A 21,873-nucleotide genomic window follows, 5' to 3' on the forward strand; every position below is an offset into this window, starting at 1 on the left:
TATTCCAGAACCACAATTCTAATTTACACATACGACTTGAGAGTCCACGAGACGTCCATAAAGTACCCCATTATTCATTTACACGTGTTACCGACGCGCACAGAAATGGCAATTGGAAGATAACATCTAATCCCAGAGAAGAACGTTGAAGCGTAACAAGAAGAAGAGCTCACCTTCGTGATGAGATCCTTGGCACGGCTCTCGAACAAGTGCTCGAGCTTCTGCGTGTCAACAGGTACCGGCGACAGTTCGTCCCATATCATCTTGTTCTTGTCGAGTCTCGACAGTATGATAGGATCATCCCTGACCTCTTTCCAGAATAATTTCACCGTCTTCTTGCTCTTCTTCGTAAAGGTTGGCGGTGGACTCTTTGGCGAGTTGCTGCTATCGGTCGCGGTCGATGGCCTCGTTGACTTAAGGCCAATGCTGAACAAAGGTGGAGGTGCCTGAGGTATAGGCGGTGGCAATCTTGCACCGAGTGGCGGAGGTGGTGGAGCTCGCATACCACCTGGCGAAGGTACCATGGGCGGTGGAGGCGGTGGTATACCGTTGGTCACGTTTACCGGACCAAGAACATCGACTTCGTCGTCAGAGTTCAGATCGGTGAAATCCAGATCGCAGAGTGCGAGAGGTCTCTTCAGCTTCTTAACCAACTCCTCCCAGTGCAATTCGTTCTCTGATTTCTTCGTTTCCTGAAGCTTAGGCAGATTGTCGCCGGTGGGTGACTTCAGCACATCCGCTTTTGACTTCGATTTTGCCAAACCCTCCTTAGCTTTTGAGATCAGACCGCTCATATCCCCTATCCTGGAAATTAAGACAGAAGAAATTAATAATTTTCCTCGAAATTCGTCGATAAAGGGTTGAAGTTAAACATCGAAAATTTGGAAATCTATCTTCTATTCTTGAAGAAGTTGATGAAGTTATTTGTAAATTCAAAGCTCGAGGGTTTAAACCTTCAGGATTAAAAGCTTGAAATCTGAAGTACTTAAACTTTGAATCTCTATTATTAAATATTCAAAAATTTATGTATTCTAGGGTGGAACAGATAGTTAATATATTTTTTTTCTCAATTCTTTCTTTAAAGGGTTTGATTGTTTGCCAATGTGTACTGTGATCAAATTACCTGGAAACCTTCTCTTCAACCGGACTGCTCGGTATAAGATTTTGAGCGGCCAGCTTTTGTGTGAGATCCTTGACGGTTCCTTCCCTCTTCAACTGTAGAACCACTCGACGATCCTCATCATCGTCGGTGTGATTACCCTCGTCGCACTCGACACCCTCGTCCGGGCTCTTGCCGTACCACGGTTTCTTCTCTTCCGAGTCAAGCTTGTTCGCGGCATTCATCAAGGGTGTTAAATCCTTTCTACTGTTCGTCCTGGACAACTTATTCGATGGCGAATCCGCGTTTCTTTCATAGGATGTACCATTTGTGTACCGTAATCCGTTCGTTGGGTAGGGACCTTCACAGCATCGACAGAAAATCAATCAATTCATTAATTCGCTGATCTATTATTATTAACTTGTTACATAACATTTGATAGATTTCGCTATCGGCAATTTAACGCCCCCGTTAAAAGGTTAAAAATGCAAACAGAAACCTTCTGCTCCAGGAACAAGTATGGAAACTTCAAATAACCTAGGGAAACTGTACCGAAACGCCTTTCAAAGTTTCTAGGAGTTACTTGAATGAAAACAAAAGTTTCAGGAGAATCGAAACCAGACAAGGATTCTAACATTATAATAAAAAGTTGTAAATTCTGAAAAATCTTGATTTACAGTTAAGGTATTGAATCATATCCTAAGGATTGAATAGTAGATTTAAAAAAAGGTGCAATTACTAACTTTCTTGATCGTCCGATGGAACCACCGACGCCCTCATGTTCGCGGTAGCCTCTTGTTGCTCCCTGATAAAGCTTCTCTGTCTCTCGGCTCGTTCTCTCCGACGTCTTAACGCCGGTGTCACGCCAACGTCCACTGAAAGGCGCGATAAATCAATCGTTTCCTGAACTGCTCACTACTGCCAATACACGCGTGCCCGATCATTTTCCTCGTCCAACTATAATTCACTATTTACCGAACAACCGACACCGACGGCTTATCGTTCGATCGTTTTCATTCGCATCGAATCACGGGACGGTCGAACTTTCGTTTTGATTTATCACCCGCGATACAGATCTGTACACGCGACGACGACAGTACCAATAAATTCAGCTCGTTACGCGTTGTCGTTCCTTCGCGTTTCAAACTTGCGATTAAATTCACGCGGTGTATCGGAATATGCATCGAAACCAGCCACCTCACGATGCACCTTGCGTCATCCGAATTCAAGGAATTTTTCACGATTCTAAACCGTCGCAATGTTATTTCAAAAGATGCATTTCCGTCGAGCCGCGTACACTTAGACGCACTTGACCCTGCCGAAGCGCGGAACGAAACTAGCCGTTTTCCGCGACGGGATAAACGTTCTCAATCACGGCCCCCTACGAATGAAACTGCGCTTTTCGCCCCGTCTCTGGCTCGTTGCATCCGCAGCGAAACGCACGGGGGGACTGAAAACCGCAAGGTCTCTCTGCCGAGAGAGGGACGATACGTTAACGCGGAAATCGCCGCTCGTGGGCGTCGAAGTTCGTATTCATTGCGCGGTCGATTCATTAACGAGCAGATTCGCAGCGAGAATTCATGATCGTCGCGGCGTACGAAAGTGAAAATTTCCTTCGCCGTACAACGAAGAGAAAGAAAAACAAACGGTCTCTCTCTCTCACCTTTGTTCTCTTTGTAGCTGCCGTTCAGCTGAACCTCGCCGAGATGACCCTGCGAACTTTGAGAGCTACTCGACTCGTCGTCGTCGTCGGGCAAACTCGAGTTCAGGGTGCTGTTCAGCGAGCTTAGACCCAACGAGTGGTTGAGCCGTGGACTTAACCGGGCGTTCAAGGACATCGACAACGGAGACGTGCCCGTCGAGTGTCTGCGGGATTTTCGACGCTCGTGAGAATCCACCAGGGACTTCCGATTTCGCAGCGTCTTCCTGCGGGACAGAGAGAAACTTTTCCTATAGTTTGCTCTATTTAGGATTTTGATATCTTGCTCTTATATACGGGAATAATAGTAAATAATAATATAATTATAAATCTTATTTAGAATTTTTGTTTCTTTCGATTATCTCATTATATTTAATTTGTAATGACGGTCATTGGTTACCCACGGGATATCCAACGTGTTTAATTTTCTTGCTTTTAATCCTCGCACAACGGATGCTCTCGAGACCATTTTGACCCTCGAATGAATCGTCATTATGTGCAGTATCGAAGGTTGAATTATGTGTAATATTTTAAATGTACTGTCCAACGTGTGACAAAGAGAAAGACAAAATAAATATACTTGGAATAAGGAATAATTTTATTTTTTCCATGATTTTCCCCAGTAAATCATCTACATTATGTTAATTTTATTTCTGTTGCTGGGTCAGAATGGTCCTGCAGTCACTGTTCAAGGAGTAATCTAAGATTTGCTACGGAAACTGTTAGGGTCTGACTAATCGCGCGGATATACTACTGAATCAGCAAGTTCGACTACTGGCGACCACCGTAAGCCCATAAAATCGCTATATTCTTTTTGTGGGAAGCATTTTTGTTAGAGAAAAACAACCCTAATTAGAAATTTTCAAATTTAGAAGGATAAATATATAATAGTTTGCCAAAACTCTGAGACCTTTTTTTCCAAATTTCATTTGCATGCACCATATGATAATTAATTCATATAAAAATTCCCTGTTATGAAATCAGGGCTATAACGTATGCCTCGAAACTTCTTATGTGAAATATCAAATGCATCGAGCATAGGGAGATTGAAAAACTTGAACGGACATAAATAAAAACGTTAAAAGTAAAAATCGATACCTGATGTTATCATCGAGCTGTCGAATGGGCGATCCCCTATCGTTCCCGTCTTCGTGATGCAGCACGGCCTCGTAAATTTGAAACTGTCTGAGGAGATCCAGGTCGGTGCCCTGCTTCGACATGTACCTTTGGATGATTCCCTCGATTCCTTGCTCCTCCAAACAGTCCACTTGGTCGTAATAAGTGTCCTGGTCCGGTATACCATTCAAACACTTGTTGACCAAAGTCGTGGCATAAATCAGCAGCTCCGTGTCAGCGGCATCGTAATCCTTCAGCAGCTTCATCACGTTCGTCCACGGTATCATGCCCCTGGACGTATCCACGGATCTCACGGCCCTGACCAACAGCAAACTGTTCGTCTCCACGTACTCGACGAACACCAATAGCAACTTCAACGCGGTCTTCACCACCAAACGAAAGCGGCTTGCTATCAATGTGTACAACCACTGGACGGTCTGACCATGTTCCATCACCCCATTCATACCATCCACGTAGAGCATCACCTGACCGAGAGCTGTTAGAACAGAAACAAAAGACTTTTGTGAATTTTACTTTTTAAAGAGGTGTGCTATTTTTTTCCTGAAGCTGATTATTCGCTACTAAAGGCGATTACAGTCACTATATGAAAAGACGTAAAGTAACTCTGTTAAAAAAAATATGTTTCTTTACTTTCATTGGCGAAACAACGTCAGCAAAAAAGTTTTAAGCCAGCTTTCAATGAAAACTGCTTTATCGACGAGAAGGGTTGTTTGCCACGATTACCCCTGCCGTCGCTTCCCTACGCTCGTTGGAGAGCTGGTTAACTCCCATATGCCGGTTGCACACCAAGCAAATTATAACTTTTGACACGGCGGTATAACGTTCCTTGTGTACGAGTTGATAATCTGTTCGCGAGTAGTTATTGTTGCGTAACTTATCGGATTTTCTGCACCAAAGTGCTATTCCCTTTTACGATCCGCTCGCTGAGATCGGTTATTCAACAAAAGAAGCCCGAATAGCAGCAAAGAGAATTGTGAAACTAACGTTCCATTTTGAAATAGAGGGATTCTCTCTGATTCTGGAAAATTTTCTACTTCCTTTTCACTTGAGCTTTGCTTGCCTCAGCGATTTTGCGATTGAAACTCCTAGTTACATGTTAGCGCTTTAGTGGATTTTCAACGTCAAATTTAGAAAATGAAAATTGGAACGAATTTAAATTATAAATTATATTATTAATATTATTTGAAACTCGTGCTTCTGTAACCGCGTTGCAACAGCGTAGAAAAATATTAACTACGTGAAATTGGTACGATCGAAAAGTGGAAGTTCCTGGATCACTAAATTCGATGGTATCGATGCTTAAATGGAGGGGTTTCGATATCGGTGACTTCCAAGTTGTGGGGCTCGATACGAACAAACTTGCCCGGTAAGACCCAATAACGATGATAGCGAGATCCTGTACGGGTCTAGGATCGTTATTGAGACTCGTAATTTGCGACCAACCAATACCAACTTCAAAAACTTCAAGGTGTTTCGTATCGAATCGTGTACGTTCTCTTGTTTTCTATATCAGATCTTACGGCTCGAGTGCTATCAATATCTGATCTTACGAGTGTAACATCGTTGGTGTGAATTTCCATTGATTCTACAGGGTGGACTACGATAATGGAACAAATTACTTGGCTAATTTTAAGTCTGATATGGTTTGATGACATAAAAGTAATGCAAAATTGCGCTTGTGATATATCAATTTAAAGCTGAAAATTTAGAGAAAATTACTATATATATGCACCTTCAATTAAGAATATTAATATGAAATGGTATAGCAAACAATGGCCATCATATGGTATTAAGTTGTTGTATAAACAATCTCATGCAATTTTATGACATAAAAGTATCATGAAATGGCACTTATGATACAGTAATTTTGAGCTTAAGGTTTCAGGAAAATTACTATTCAAATGCCTCATTAATACTCTTAATACAAAATGGCTGATCCTTTGTTGAAAGATGCAATTACTTTACAATTCATTGTTATATTTGAAAGCAACGTCGTGATATAAAATTATTACAAATTATTACAGAAATAAATATGAATTGATACGTGAAAGTAGGAGTTTCTATGTAACTATGAAACAGGTTCAGGTATTTGAAGTAATTTATTGAAAACAGAGTTGCAATCTGGTTGTTCTATTAGTCGCAGCTATCGATGCTGAATATCTATTCGAAACGCATAGGCGAGCTGTTTCCATAAAATACCACGCTCGATTCTGCAACAGATATTTTATATTCCCATGTATCGAATTAGATATCGACGTTTGTGTTATAAAATTGTGCAGCTGTGTACCTCGAATCGTGCATAATAATGATTGGAAAAATTCCGATCCTAAATTTCAGATCATTTTAAATTAACTATTCGACACATAGCACTTTGTTTAGAACAATACTACAGTGACGCAATCATAATTGTCCAACAGAGAGTTTAAACAAACTTTTTTAAAACCTTAGTAGCATCGCAATAATATTAAGTCCAACTTTACATTTTCTGAAATTTTCAAAAATATTAGAATAGAAAAGGTTTTGAATTTTTTAATAAGGGTACCAACTGACCCTTTTGCCCTTTTTCCCAAAAAGTATATTGCAACATTATTCCTTTCTTTAATATAAAAGTACGTAACGAAAATTAAATGTAACTGCAAATTATGAAATTTTGTAATTATGTAATTTTGAACTCCATTAAGGGTAAATGAGGTATGAAGTATGTGATGATAAGTTCATTGCAATCAACGTTCAGCCGAAGCAAATTTTGTTTTATGTTTGAGCCAGGTGCCAAGCTCCATAGAATTCAGCATAAATTTCAGGAATCTATGGAAAATAGAGCACGCTTACAATCATACGGGATATTTCGTGACACGCGAACGAACGCGTTTGCCGATGCAAATGGGTTAAATCAGCGAAAACGCGTTACAGAATTGCAGGATAATGGAACTATTGTGTCGATCGAATGAAACTTTTTTTCTCGGTGGAAAGATCAGTCAGTTGGAAATTTCCGTTTAATCGATTCTCGGCTGGTAACTCGAACGTGGCACTCATTCTACTTGGACGAGCATCTTTTTCGATCAATTATCGGCTAACTGTGATAATCTCCATCGAAAAGACCTTGATCGATCAATCGTTCAATCTTGTGTTGAAAGGTTATTAGACTGCGAAATCTTATAACATATAAAAATATGCAAAATATATCCAAAACGTGTTCAAAATACAAAATACTGAGAACTATGAAGCTTTGCAAAAGGGAATCGAATTATTTCGTTTCAAGAATTTTCGGGCGTAGAAAATCGCATAATCTCGAATCGGTAAACCCGAACGAAACTTGTAAATTCCAGCGATAAAAAAAAAAAAAAAGAACACGAAACGTGGACAAAATTTAATTCCCACCGTTTTTATTCTCGCTTCCGCGGGAAATCTGCAAATAAAAACGTCGTTGACAAATATCGTTCGCGCGATAAAGCGACGATCGCGGTTATCCAGCCAACTCTCCCGTCGTAACATGCGATTTATTCTGAGCCCTCCAATGAAAAAAAAACCGGCATGCTAATGCAGTAATTATGCTAATAATAAACGTTATACGACACAATGAGTTTAGCACACGCTGTTCTACCCGTTGCGACGTGGTGATTTAACGTACACAACACGACCCACGTAAATTTCAGCAATTTGCATGGCGCTGCGCTATTTTTTCGAACGCGTCCCCGTTGTTGGCATTTATATCGTCGTTTTTTTTAATCCAATTCGTTCGAAAACGTTTACACGCTGCAAAAATAGGACAGGCTAATAGCGACTGGCCGTGTTAATGGATTAAAAGATAACGGTGGCTAATCTATAATGAACGTTTGCGTGCATGGCGTGTTGATTACGAATTAATTACGCACTATATTGGCTTTCAGTTGGAACTTTCATTTGTTTTTCAAGATCTATCCTGGAAACCGGGAAGCCGAAGAAGCCTACGGAGGAAAGCGGGAATCCGGAAATCCGGAGATGCCTGGAAAGGTGGCATCCTTATTTCTCCTAGGAAAGCCTATTAGAAAAGCCTACTAAAAAATTTCAAGAGATCAGCTGTTAAATGAGAAACACTGGCAGAGGGTAACGTCACGTTTCAAGCACCGATGTCGCAATCGCAGCATCGCTTCATCGGCACAATCGCGAGCGGGTAATGACAATAATTGTCAAGCGATTTAAGCTGGCCGCGGTTGCGATCATTAGCCGGCTCGTTATCGTTACACCGGTCATAAGTTACACCGGGAAATCTAATTAGCAACGTGGTAGCAAGGCGTGGATCGCGCGCAATCATCGACTATCGGGCCGGTTTTAGCATGATATTGTAATCTCCAAACCAGGAGAAGCGTTGAATTCGCCGAGTGGAGTCAGGCGTTTTCCAGGGCGTCGTGCGATCACGGATTAATGCAAGAGCACGGGGAGAAGCAGTCATAATTTTCCACCTGAAAAATCCACCGACAGGCTCGCGACGTTGCGGCAAGCGCTCTCGTGTTACCTTGTCTTTTTTCCCTCCCTCGTCGGTGGAAAAAGAAAGAAAAAACGAACGAGCTGAGAAAAAAAGCTGCTGAAGAAGCAGAAGGAGGGAAAAAATAGGTGGAAACTCCGACGACATTGCGTCCAACGGCACGGCGAACGTTTCCCCCAGTGATTTAGAGTCATAATCCGAGTGCTCCACCCGGAAACACGGCTCCTACGACCTCGGTTGCGAATGCGCGAATCTACACGAATCGGACAGAAGATCGATGAAATCTGGTCTACTGTGATAAAATATAATAAATTTCCGGGTAACACTGGGGATATGTTCCGAGTGACATCAATTTGACTTTCATCAGCACCTTGGATTTTACAGAGTGTAAGGGTACGAATAATAGAGAATTGGACAGAAGGTGGAAATACATTTAAAATATAGAATGTAATTTCCTCGTGAAAAGTTTCATTTTCATAGGGCTAGTTCATGAACCATCCATTGGAGTAATTTGGACCTTTTCCTGCCGTGAGTTTAGTCCCAGAGAAATTAAAAAAATTTTGACATTTTTAGGATTTGGAATTTAGAGAGTTTGAAATTTTTTAATTTTTGTACTTTGGAATTTTGGTAATCTGGAATTGTGGAATTGTAGAATTCTGAACAGTAGAAAATTTGAAATTTGGAAATTTTTAAATCCTAAGATTTGTAAATGGTGAAGGTCCATATTTTTAAAGAGGGACCAGTACAGATTTTTAGTAGGACCAAGTCCACCTTTGCCTCTACCTAATTACGCCAATGGATGGAGCACTCTGTATAAATTATGTGAGAATACGTGTAAAATACAGTTGGATTTATTACAAAAGAAATTCTGGAACTGTACATTTTTCGCCATAAAGTATAGAAGAGTTCATTATGAACTAAAATTAAGTTACTTAAAATTTCAAATTAATCAACTTCGTTATACAGCAGCCTATGCAAATATTTATGATACCATTATACACGTAAATGAACTTTCGCAAGATAAAGTTAACTAATTGAAAAGAAAATGTAACGCGGTATTGTATTCATAATGTTATTTCTATTTTCATCTATCTTTTCTAAATTACAATTTTCATTGCACTTCATTTTCACACCTCCTTATATTCCAAATCAATTATTTACTTCTGTTTGAAACGATAGCAACAGTATATTTGATGCAAATTCGAGAATATCCTTGAGGTTACGTACCATTTCTATTACCTTCAGGTTCTCGAACCGAGAACTATTTCGCGAACTCTTGGCACGGTCCAGCCAGGTGACATAATAATTTGGTACGAGTTATGTTTCTCGGGGGAGACATTCATTTTGGTGTCAAGTTCGTTTCAAAAGCGTTCTTGTATATTGTTCTTACGTGTATTGCCAAAAATTTCTATCTAGTTCGAACAACAGACACGTTTAATCGTCCCAATTTAATCGTACAGCTGTTTTAAATTATAGATTTTGAAATTTAATTGATCTAACCCTTAGCTCTGAATCACGGGGAGTCTACGGGGGGTTGCAATCCCAGGCTTCACTTTCATTTTTCGGAACAATCTTTTTTAAGTTTATTGTTTAACAGTGAAGGTTTTTATAAAATATTGTTAAATCTAAGTAAGTTTAAATTTTAGCAATCATACAATGATGTGTTTTCTATTTTTTTCTAACTGTATCCAAAATTAGAATTAGAAAAAAATGATTAAATTATTGAAAATGAAATTTAATCAAAGCTAATGTATTCCAAGCACTACAATCACATATGTTTATATTTCATCGAATATTTAAAATTAGTTATAATGATTGTTCAATTCAGTTGTACATAACCGACTCCGCGTATAGTAAAATTATAGGCAATGTCTAATCCCAAGTACTATAAATCAAAAAAACGACATTACCTGACTTATTGTTACTTTTTACCAGATACAAGCAAAGATTTAATCTTACGGCAATCAGCTTCTTCTATCCCCGTTGAGTGTAAGCATTTATTAATAGTTTTATGATGGCAATTTACTACCATAGCAGGTACTTGGTTTGCGTGTAGCAACGTAATTATGGTCGCGTCCTCAATTACGTATTTCTTAGCCTAGTTTGTTACCTTTAATACAAAGAAACACTTTTTATCGCTGATTAACATGTTATGCGAAAGAGAAATCAAATTCTAATGACGTTAATATCGTATCAATAAAGTGAGGTAGCTAATTGACAATCTAATCCTTAATTAATTATCCTTTCTAACGATGTATGTACTACGTTCATATTTCAAAACTGAAAATAGGGTAAAAATCTCAAAGCCAATTCTTAGAAAATGGACACTTATCGAAAGGCATACTGAAACTCTAATTATTATATGTAATAAGAATAGTTCATTTTCAATTTCTAATGACAACATTATTCCAAATAATATTTTTCTATTGCTTTCTCTTTCTTTTTTTAAATTATTTCAGTATATCTAATTTGGGGTACTGATTATCTGTAACCCCACAGCATACTATCACGAGTGAGGTTTAAATGACACGCAATTCTGTTTAATACCGAAAGATTCGCGATTCACCATCGATTTTGTTCCAACTCAAAGAGAAACGTCTTATCAACGTTACCATTGAAACGTTATCCCGTCAAACTGAAACTGTTGGAGCGTCGGCAGTTTAATGAGCCAATAGCGAAGGGTAAAGTCGTAATCAAGCGGTTCTGACAACGCTAAAACCACCGTGTCGGCAACAGTCTGAAGGGTTTCCCAACGATGGATTATAAGGCTGGATGTTCGCCGGGGCTTGCTACTAATAAATTTCCTGTTTACCCGGAGATAAGGAATGCGCAATGAGCTCCCCTTAAATTAGACAGTTAACATTACCCACCCGAGTGGCCTCACCAACCGGCGACACCGTGAAACGCAGCTTGATTTATGCGCAAGATAAACCTAACTGCCAAATTGTTTTATGAATTACCTTATCTGCCACTCCCGACCCTTATCGGAACCGCTTGCTTGCTTGCTTGCCTGCTTGCTTGCTTGCTTGCTCAATATTCGCTTAATCTTAATTGACTCGGTCGGACAACCGTTGAGCTTCTTGTCTGTGCCACTCGATCTTCCGATTTGAAAATGCTCGTAAAAGCACCTCCACGAACCACCACCAGGGATTTAATTCATTTTTGAAAAATAAAACCTCTGGTACACTCAAGACAAGATCAATCGAAAGAATTGATCAAGAGAATTCGTGTTTTACTTCAGATCCTTCGTGAAATTAGTTTTTCGAGCTCCTGTAGAATTGGCTCGGTATACAATGCACTCAAAATCTTGCAAGATCGAAGGACGAGAAATGATTCCGTTCGTTACCGAAGGCGAAAGAGAGCGAGGCAACCGAGAAAGAGGGTCTGGCTTATACAAGTGGGTTGCATTGCAACTAGTCCAAGCAACGAAGAGGGAATTGGTCTTCTTGCGCGTTGTTCGTTCCACGGAGGTTTACAAAGCACTCGAGCAGCAAGCGGCACGGCGAAGCACTCGAAACGCGATCAAAGGGTGCATTCATAATCTGCAACGCGTCGCGGTTTCACCGCAGACCCGCGAGTAACCGCTTACACGCGCAGCCTTTGTAAACAACCAGCTTTCACGTCGCAATTCCGCGCGCCTCCTAAGGAGACGTCTATCTTTCGTCAGACCGAGATCAGTTTCACAAAAAATGTACTGTTACTTTAAACTGGGCTTAAATTTTGCTGAACATCTAACAAGGAATGATCCCGAACCCGGAAATTAAACAAATTATGAAACTTTGTGAATAAGTAGGGGATGTCCTCCTGATTAAAACGCAATTTTCGTTTCCTTGCTAGTTTTCAGTCTAAGAGGGTGGAAATCGCCCCTAAAATTTCAGCTGTTTCTGAATCCGTTGGAGATCTTGAAAAACTTCATTAGCTAAAGTTGTTCGTCCTAAGGTATAGTATTTTTTCATACTAAAGAAAGAAATTATTTAAACGATTAGAAAAACTTATGAATAAAAATGTTTAAAAGAAATTACTTATTTCAATTTGAAAAAAATGAAACAACTTTTGCTTATGATGTTTTTCGATATTCAACGATTTTGAAGAAAAAGAAAAAAACGGGTAGATTAAGATCCTCTTAGACTGAAAGTGAGCAGCAAACGAAAATTGTGTTTTAATCAGCATCCCCTAAATATTCACAAAGTTTCATAATTTTTTTAATTTCCGGATCATTGAAAATATTAATATAGTAGGACCTTCTGTTACTGCTGCTTGATTTATTTTATCTTATCCTTCCAGCTGAGGATCGATGAAGAGAAAAGGTGGCAAATGGAGATTACTTGCTTTTCTAGTTTCACCCTCAGTTTCGCGGAAGAAGTTGATGCTCCTCTCGTTAGGTGTTAGCTGCATTACGACGCTATTATCTTATTGGTGTTTACGAGGGGGCGTCGCAGACGTACGACGCCCTCGTGTTCATCGAAGAAATCTTCACGCGAGTGCATTCGCGCTATTATGGATCACGTTCTACCCTACGACGCTAATTCCGATAGAATGGAAGTGATACCGGCGTGGATCCGCATTAGCTGGAGTCTGTTTGCCGACGAGCTTTTCTTTCCAATGTTTTTCCGAACCACGTCGACGGTTATCGATCGCTTTCAATCGTTTTCGACGCGAAACGTGACGAGCAGCGACGCGATCGCGATTTCGCGAGGGTTTTGAAGATTTTGCAAAGCGACCAATGGTTTGACAGGCTCAACTTTCGAGCTGTCTCGTTTTAACATTATTACTTTTACTGAATAGCATTATTGAAATAGAGGGAGGCATAAAAGTATTTATACATTCTTAACATCTTAGGAAGGATCGATACTGAAACGGTCTTAACTTCAAAACAATATGATAGAAAAATGGTGAAATTAAAAAAAAATTGTTTTAGAAAAATTAATATTATTCTAGAGAGCCATGAGGTGTGTTGTACTTCACCACGCGGTTTTTGTGAAAAGGGATTGCGTCGTAAAAATGATTGAGAAACTCTGTTATAAATTGTATACTTCTTCTACATAGCATTCAGAAGCCTAAGTAACACTGTGCACGAAATACTTTGATCGACAAATTATATCAGGATACTCACCCCGTAATATGTAATTTTGGTAATTCTGGTCGGCCTCGCTGCCAACCTTGATGAGGCAGGCAAGCCCGTCATTTTGCACGAATTCATGCACCAGATCCTTGTCCTCCTGCAAAAGCAAAGTCTATGGTAAGTGGCACTTCAAGTGGTATAAATACACGGTCAGTCCTCGTTTTTTCGAATTTATTCGCTGATAATTTTACATCTTTAAATGTTTTGCAGGTAGATGGAGAAACGTAAAATAGTTCTGAGTATTTTCCATAGTGGTTTGCCTTTGGCAATTAAAGATAAATAGGTAATAAATGGGATAAAGTATAGAAAATTAAGAATTTTCGATGATGATATAAATAATAGGTTCTTTGATTCGAATCATTTTATGTTCGACATAACGTCACTCAATTATCAGATAATACATGGTATCCGATGAAAAGAATCGGTAAAATAAATTAACAATGATGGAAAACCGGTCAATTACCTAGTAATCAATATGATACGCTGTTCAAGTACCAAATAACAAACGATCGGAACATTAAAGATAAAACACCATTCAAATTGCCCAATAATCGACATAATACGCCTCTCAATTACCATGTAATGAACCTCCTCTTTAAAACAGAATACTGTTTCCAATAACCCTTGTTCATCGTATGAAACGGCGATTTCTCATCCACAGACAATTATCGTTCATTTTGTATTCGAACAAAGAATTCTGTCAGCTTCTAGTTGAGTTAATGTTAAATCAATAAATGATTAAAATGATGAACGTATGATGAAGAAAATAACTTGATTAAACTTTTGATTAATGAAAGACCTTAACACCTTAAATAAGATGGAGGATACCTAACTATAGGGGTATACCTTTTACAATTGGACCCTCTTTTGCAATAGGAAAGCAGCCAACAATTTAAAAAATATTTAATTTTAAAGCCGACTGTATTTCTTACGAATAATAAACTCAAAACTTTGTCAATGATGCTTGGTGCCTTATTGCAAATAAGGATCCAACAGACCCACTTTCACCTTTCAAGGGTTGAAATCTCAAATGCCTGATTACAGAGCTGATTACGACGATTATCAGAATGTCGTGACGCAAAGGAGCCGATGATAAGAGAAACGGGATGGCAGAGGGTCGCTGATATCCGATCCTAAAGGAGTTCACAAGGCGCACGATTTATCAGCAGCTCTCCAGCTAAGCCCACCATGGCACGGGCCGGAAGAGGTAAATGGAATTAGTTATGGCGCGAAGTCGCGGGCATAATGGAAAATGTAGGAAGTTTGATTAAACCCGCCGCTTTCGAGGAAAGCATCTAACTCGAGGACAGAGTTTCGGGCCCAGTCCCGCGATATCTCGAGGCCCGTTGTTTGCGGCCAGGCCGAGCGACGGAAGTTCGAGTCTCGAACGCGGAACGCAGAGCCGATTAACTCGGCTCCAAGGATTAAGAAACGAAATTAAACGTTGCGGCAGCGATTCAACCGATAAATCCGTCCTGCGAAGAGCAGAGACTCATTTCGAGAACGTGGACAGCCCGGCTAGAGAATCTCCCGCCAGAGGATTGTAATTAATTTCACAGCTAGCCAGCCTGATAATTGAAACGATAAGGTAGAGCTAGGGGGAGGAATTCGAGAATTGTTTATCTGAGTCTTCGTCTTTCAGTCTACCGTATCGAAGGTTTAATTTAAACTGCTATCTATTTATGATCTGTTATCTACTCGTCTACTGTCTGATTAACCCTTTTACTCCGTTGGAAACGCACGCTGGATCACAGGGGTTAAAATTGTTTTTTATTTGCGAACCAGGAGGCATTGGTATAATTATGAAGCGACCAGGGTGGGCCTGGTCCCCATGCTATTTAAAAATTTTAAGGTTCTCCAAAATTCCAAAAATCTAAAATTTCAAATTATAGAATTTTACAATTTCTAAGATACCTGGCCCACTCCAGAAGAATTCTAATTACGCTAATGCCAAAAGATAAAATTGAAATTACGTAAAAGAATTGACAAAAATCTCACCCAGGATGACAGACACTTTAAAGCCAGCTCTAACTCCAGGCTACGTTCAACCGCAGAATAACGAAGCAAACAAATAAACGGTTGACCCAAATAACGATGTAACTACCGTTTCATTTGTTTTTCATTAAATCAGCAAATACGATTCGATTTTGTCTACAAACTAACCCTTAACGTGGCGCTAATGTAACATTCATGTTATCGAAACAAACAGATTGAAAATCAAACGAAAACGCGTGATATTATTCAATATTACCATTATTAAATTTCACTAATATTACCGTTAATGATATACAGTATTATCGATGAAAACGAAACACGTCGCTGACGTAAGAATTATCGTAAATCGTTAATAGAATAAACAGTGTAGCCGCGTGTAAATGAAGAAAAACAAGAAGAAAATAAATGCCCGACGAAAATGATCCCCGTTTATCGATAAAACAATCACGGTAGACCGTCGGCTAATAACACGCTTGACGCTGTTTGACGTCCGCTCCATTTATCACGATTCTAATATAATTCAACAATAAACTCATCCATCATTTATGCGGCAAGAACGATAGCTTCCGGTATAATGGAATTTCCTTTAGCTAAAGATTTCTCAACGCTCGTCGAGCAGAACATCGTGGAGGAAAATTTTTCTTCCGACCGGCTAATTGCGAGATCTAATTAAGGGAAACACAATAAAGAAAGCACCAACTCGAATAAACACGCTCCCGCTGCTATTGCTTCGCGAAGAATAGCGAAAGTTGAAACGATTCCAGTTCGTGAAACGTACCAAGTCGATTTTACGTGATTTCTTATACTTTTTCCAGATAATTCATTAGGAACGTAAATATGTCAAACGCTAAGTGTAAAATACTCTGAATCGAAGGTAACGAATTTTTCTTTGCAAAAGTTATTCAAAAGATAGAAAATATCGCTAGATGTATACAATTTCGAAACTCAATTCTGTGATTCACTTTTTATATTTGATCACAGGCAAACAAACAAACAAAACTGGCCACACGTTATTTCCTTTACCGCTACTATAAAATTACATCTTTCCAGCCAGAACGCATCAGTCAAACGTCCGAATTTCGGTCGAAATATCGAATCCGACGCACGAACGTTTCCAGGGGGTACAAATATTTTTCCATGGATGGAAAAAAAAGCTCCATCACCGGTTGAAACGACGAGTTTCAACACAGCCGCGTATCCCTCCACGATAGCGAAGCGTTGTTAGGTGTATGCGGATATTCGGCTGTCGCGAAGGATGTCACGATGAACATCGTGTTAGAATTCATTGTGCGCGCGAGGAATAACGAATGTGCGAGACAAGGGGCTATCAGACAAGAAGGGTAGAAAAAAAAATGCGCGCGAGAAAGAGAGGGAAAATGTACTCTCTCAAACCGCCATGCAAATATTTACTCGTCGAGCGAGTAGGTTCGCGTAAAAATAACCCCCGTCTGTCTTTTCCTATCTTTTACCTTACTCTTCTTTCTTAAGCTAGCCACCCTCCTTTCTCTTTCTTCCCTTTTCACGATCCTCTGTTGTACCCTTCCTATCTACCTCTCTCTCGCGCCTCTCTCACGGAGCAAATCGCCCCGTCTCGCTTTATAACCGTGTTCGCGTAGCTATCGCGAATTATAAACTCACCTGAAAGATCTGCTTGAGGGAGAACAGAGCCCGTCGCAACTCGCGGCCCTCGCTGTTCAGCAATTTTTCTGCAACAGACAAGCAACACGCAACCATTTATTATAATAATACAGCACGGTCCAGCCGCATTGTTGAGTCTCGAGAGTGATTCTTGGACGAGAGTCGGTCAGCCGGCCTACTCTTTCATTGGGTGAATCTTAATTTCTTTCTTTTTTCATATAAAGATTGGCTTGTTCATGTTGTAAACAACGAGACTATGATTAAGATGGTTTCGTAGGAAACGTTACACGTTAAATACAAATAAGATTGCATTGAATAGCTTTGATAATCAAGATTATCATCGCTTTATTAGTTTCTTGCATATTAAATGAAACAAAGCTGATAAAAGACGTTTGTATTATCTATTAACTTGTTAATTGTGTAAAATGAGACAATATTTAGTTAACCCTTGATTGGTAAAGTAGGGTCTTAAATTAAAATTGAGGCTCTCTCCGTGGGCCACCGTCCAAAATATGATTCTACTGCAATTTGTAGCTACGCACTTTTCTATGATTCTTTTCTTCTGTTTTGTTCTTTCGAATCTTGAAAATAATTCTCTTTTACACGTTTGTTATGGAATCGCGAGGAGAATCGACCAGAATTCCTTGTGTTCTAACGGTGCATCTAAAGTGCAAGCACGTGCAAAAGCGAACAAGCCACCCGGAAGTTCGTTCAGCGTAGGAAGATCAGGAACAGCAAGAGATACTGCCAGTGCTTTTGTTTCCAACGTTAAGCATCGTCGACACGCCGTAGGGTCTCGTTAATTATCAACTTCGTTTCGCGTCCGATTAAATCATCATCTGGCACTTTAAGAATGCTCATTTCATTAAATCGGGCAGTTTCGTATAGAAATTTTGTGCATCAAAAATTCTTGAAAATAAAATTTCAATAGCGGTCCAACACAGATGATGATCTAATTATACCAAGGCTACTCTACTCTGAAATTTTGCAAAAAAAATCTGAGCCGACAATTTCATATCGGAACAATAACCCCAGCCGGCTCATTTTTCCGCGCGGAGATCATTTATAGGGTTTAATTAGGGGGAAACCGGTAATTAAGTCTGCGATTAATTTTACACGACGAATTTTCGTCGCTTCTCATTCAATGTTCGCTCTTTATTCAACCTCTCTCTCTCTCTCGTTTCATTCGCCCTCTCCACTACTGTTTCACTCCGCTTTTGCCCGTTCTATCATTCTTTTTTTCAATCGCGGCTCGACTGTATTACTAATAATTGAATTCCAGTTCACCAGCGGCACACGAAATTCAATTTCCCGAGACTCGATAGTCGCGTCGAGATTTTACAGCCTGCTGGAGATTCGGTGATAAAGAGAGAGAGGAAGAGAGAGGAGGAAGAAAAACGCGAAGAGAAAAACGAAGCAGTGTGTGCAAGAGGAAAATAAGAGAAGGGAGAACGAACGTTGCTCGATGTTCGCTCGGTGAAAAATCGAAAAGTACATTATCGCGGGGAAACTCGAAGAAATACGGAGCGGCGCGGCGTCGTCGAATAAAGAGAAGAAAAGTGAAAACCGTCGGAACCAATTTGACGTTGGAGCACCTTTGCGATACACTGATTGCACGTTTTCAATCGTGCATCTGAATACACGTTGATAATTGCTCCCTAGCTGTATCAATGCCCGAATAATTTCCCTTACAACACGTTGCCCATCTTATTATATTCAACGTAAATGCTACTGTACCGAGGCTACATGGTCATTACAAATTATGGGAACGAAGTGGAATCGTTGTTTGGTGTCGATCAAGAGGCACGAAAATATTACAACGCTTCGATAAATCGCGAAACACGAGGAAACGTATTATTTTGTTAATAATAGTGTTTAACGATCCTGACATTTCGATTTTCATTTGGAACTTGTACATCGTGCCATTTTCGATTAATATTATAATTCATAAGGTTGGTTGAATAGTTCATAAGAAAATATTGCATTTAATTTGTGATACCTTAAATTATTTTTATTAACATTATAGTTATGAAAGGCAATTTTGGTTTAGCAAATATGCTGAATAGAATATTAATAATTAAAATAATAATTTAACAATACATTTCATCATGAATAAAATTAGAGAAAATGCAAAATATCAAATTGTCAATATAAAAATTGTTTACTTTAAATAAATTTTAAAATTTCTAAAATAAAGGGTTAATAATTTGCTACAATAACAGTGTCTGGGTTTATTTTAAACAGACCGTAAATGCAGCAACAAGAATTATACGTCGTAACGAAAAATGAAAATAAAGAAACAGGAACGAAGCGAAAAGTAGCTCTTAAAAAGATGAAGAAAACGCGAACCACGAACCTTGCTGTACTTTTATGAAACACGAGACGGTCGTGCAATCGAGCTAATTTCCATACCGGCGACACCACGTAATTCACGAATTCGCAAGGACGAGCGACCCTGTTCAAGGATTTCGACTCTTCGGATTTATCGTCGCCGATCATCGATACTTCTTCAAGTACCGTCGATAGAGATCGGTCGTACAACGCGTTACATACACCGGGGATTCCGTCGAATTTTTTCAAACGCATTACGAAATAACGGAACGTCGAGAACCGTCAGGGAACAGGAAGCGCTGGCGGATTAATGCGTGAATATCTTGAACGTTGCTGACAAATGTCTTCGATTTGCATATTCAGAGACGAGTGCTCGTTCGAGGAAGTTACGGTGAATATTCCACGAAAATATATGCTTTTTAGGCTCCGCATTGACTTTATACGATAAAATGTAATGTTTTATGCGATACGTAAAAAATAAGGATCGTGTTCATGGATAATGATTACCGTATAAATTGATAAGAATCGTTTGAGACGAGCAAACTAAGCTGTTTGCGATCTAAAGTTTCTAATAAGTAACTCATTTGCTAATGAAGTCAATATTTCTTGAATTTTAACAACACTTATCTTCCAAATGGAATGATTAATTAATTAGATCTACAGGGGTTTCCTGTTTAGTAATTTCTTCATTAACATCATGAATATTCATATCAATTTTATTTCCTCCTTATCAGTTGCATTCATCTCATTCGTCGTCCACTTAGACATCCACATATTTATGAATATATTTTTTATTTTCTTCCTTGATTACATAGTAGCACGATGAGGAAGTTAAGAAGATTAGTTGATTAACTTGATAATTTTCCTGACTACTTTTCGCGGATGAAGTTTTCTACTCTGTTCGCCACGATTAAAAGAGCTCAAGGAAATTTATAATCGTCATTCAAAGTTCTTAATCACTATTATTAACTTATAAATATTGCGCAGCTGCATTTTCTCCCGAGAACTACATTTTATCGAAAACATAAACATTACAATTTACCGGCAAGAACTGGTGAATTATAGTGATAATACCCGCGAGATGCAATTTCCAAGAAAATTCTTGTTCCAATGTTTAAAAAATGCTCTTCGAAGTACAATTTTGCAATTTTTGGCTAAAATTGAAATTTGTATCTTCGAATCTATCTCGTCTAAAAAATAGTAATAACAGAACTTTCTAATTTGACTATGTCATATCGATTTTCAAAATAAGTTTAAACAAATTTTTTACAGAAATTCAACACCAATTAACGGAACATTTTGCAATTCGACTTGACCAAAAATCACCGGAAGCAAGTCGGTAAAATCACCTATCGCCGCCAAAGGAATCAGCAACACGACTCTGATTCGTAAGAGAACGTACCGTTGAACGGTGAAAAAATATCGTTTTCATTCATGCGGTCTTATCTGGCCGCGCGTTGTGTTTCTTTCCTCCAGCCACGCCCTTGTTGGTCGTCGAGTCACGGTCTGCGGAGCCCAATTCGCGACTCCTTTCGCGAAAAAGGAAAAGGAGGCCCTTGCGACCGTATAATCGGTTGCTATCACGCGATCTTTAAATGCATTATGCATGCCGCTCGCCGCGCCGCGTCCCAATGGAAAGAGGCAAAGGGTGAAACAGAGACGGATGTACACGAGCACCGGTAATTAGGAATCGTTGTAAGGATCGTATACAGGCTGCCCCATAAAACTGGGTCAAATTGTAATTCTAAAAATATGAAGAAAAATTCCACTTCATATATCCTTTCAACTTATATATATATAGTTTCTTTTAAAAAAGTGTAGATGACTTTAAAATCATGGAAATGCTTCCATTTTCATTTGATATCATCCAATTTTTCATTATTTTATAGATACACAGGTTGACCCAGTTTCATAGAACACACCATAGAGGTCAACAAGTGAGAATCGAGTGATGTACCTCTGTGCCAAAAGAGCAGAGAGAAAAAGAGAGATGCAGGAGTGAGAGGGTACGGGAAAGAGAAAGAAAGAGAATCGATGATAAGGAAGCGAGCGGTTCGAGAGAGAGGTGGAAGGACCCATCTTCTAAGAATAGCGGTCCCAAGGCCCTGGGGCCCTTGGCCCCTTCGTAATCACTGACCATATAAGCAGAACCCTCTCTCTTTTTCTCCTTCACGACTCGATTCTTCTTCTCTGTTCACGATGTTAAGCAAACTCACCGGTTCGTAACGCCGCTATGCAACTACTCTTGGATCCTTTTTCATTGAGCCTCTACGAGACATCGGTGTGCAATTGCGACACCGAAAATCGAGAAAGCGAAAACGTCCTTCCGAGAGACTTTGGCACGCTCATTAGAGGCCTTTGCAGCTCCCTTACGATGTTACTGCATCGCT

General features: G+C 39.5%; 1 protein-coding gene across 4 annotated transcripts in view; it reads right to left on the minus strand.

Annotated features, from left to right (window-relative positions):
- Fhos (Formin homology 2 domain containing) overlaps positions 1 to 21,873 on the minus strand; it is a 157,638-nt gene that overhangs the window by 28,769 nt on the left and 106,996 nt on the right. For 3 of the 4 annotated variants that reach the window (XM_034340353.2, XM_034340355.2, XM_034340356.2), the window contains 7 exons: positions 17,153 to 17,220; positions 13,511 to 13,616; positions 3,897 to 4,410; positions 2,763 to 3,025; positions 1,843 to 1,974; positions 1,124 to 1,460; positions 174 to 804 (listed from right to left, as the gene is read on the minus strand). In XM_034340353.2, coding sequence (XP_034196244.1) covers positions 174 to 804; positions 1,124 to 1,460; positions 1,843 to 1,974; positions 2,763 to 3,025; positions 3,897 to 4,410; positions 13,511 to 13,616; positions 17,153 to 17,220 — 2,051 coding nt within the window. Of the gene's footprint in view, positions 1 to 172; positions 805 to 1,123; positions 1,461 to 1,842; positions 1,975 to 2,762; positions 3,026 to 3,896; positions 4,411 to 13,510; positions 13,617 to 17,152; positions 17,221 to 21,873 lie in introns of all 4 variants that reach the window. The other variant, XM_034340354.2, reaches the window with a different exon arrangement.

This window comes from Osmia lignaria, chromosome 10 (assembly GCF_051020975.1).
Source record: "Osmia lignaria lignaria isolate PbOS001 chromosome 10, iyOsmLign1, whole genome shotgun sequence".
NCBI classification, from domain to species: domain Eukaryota; kingdom Metazoa; phylum Arthropoda; class Insecta; order Hymenoptera; family Megachilidae; genus Osmia; species Osmia lignaria.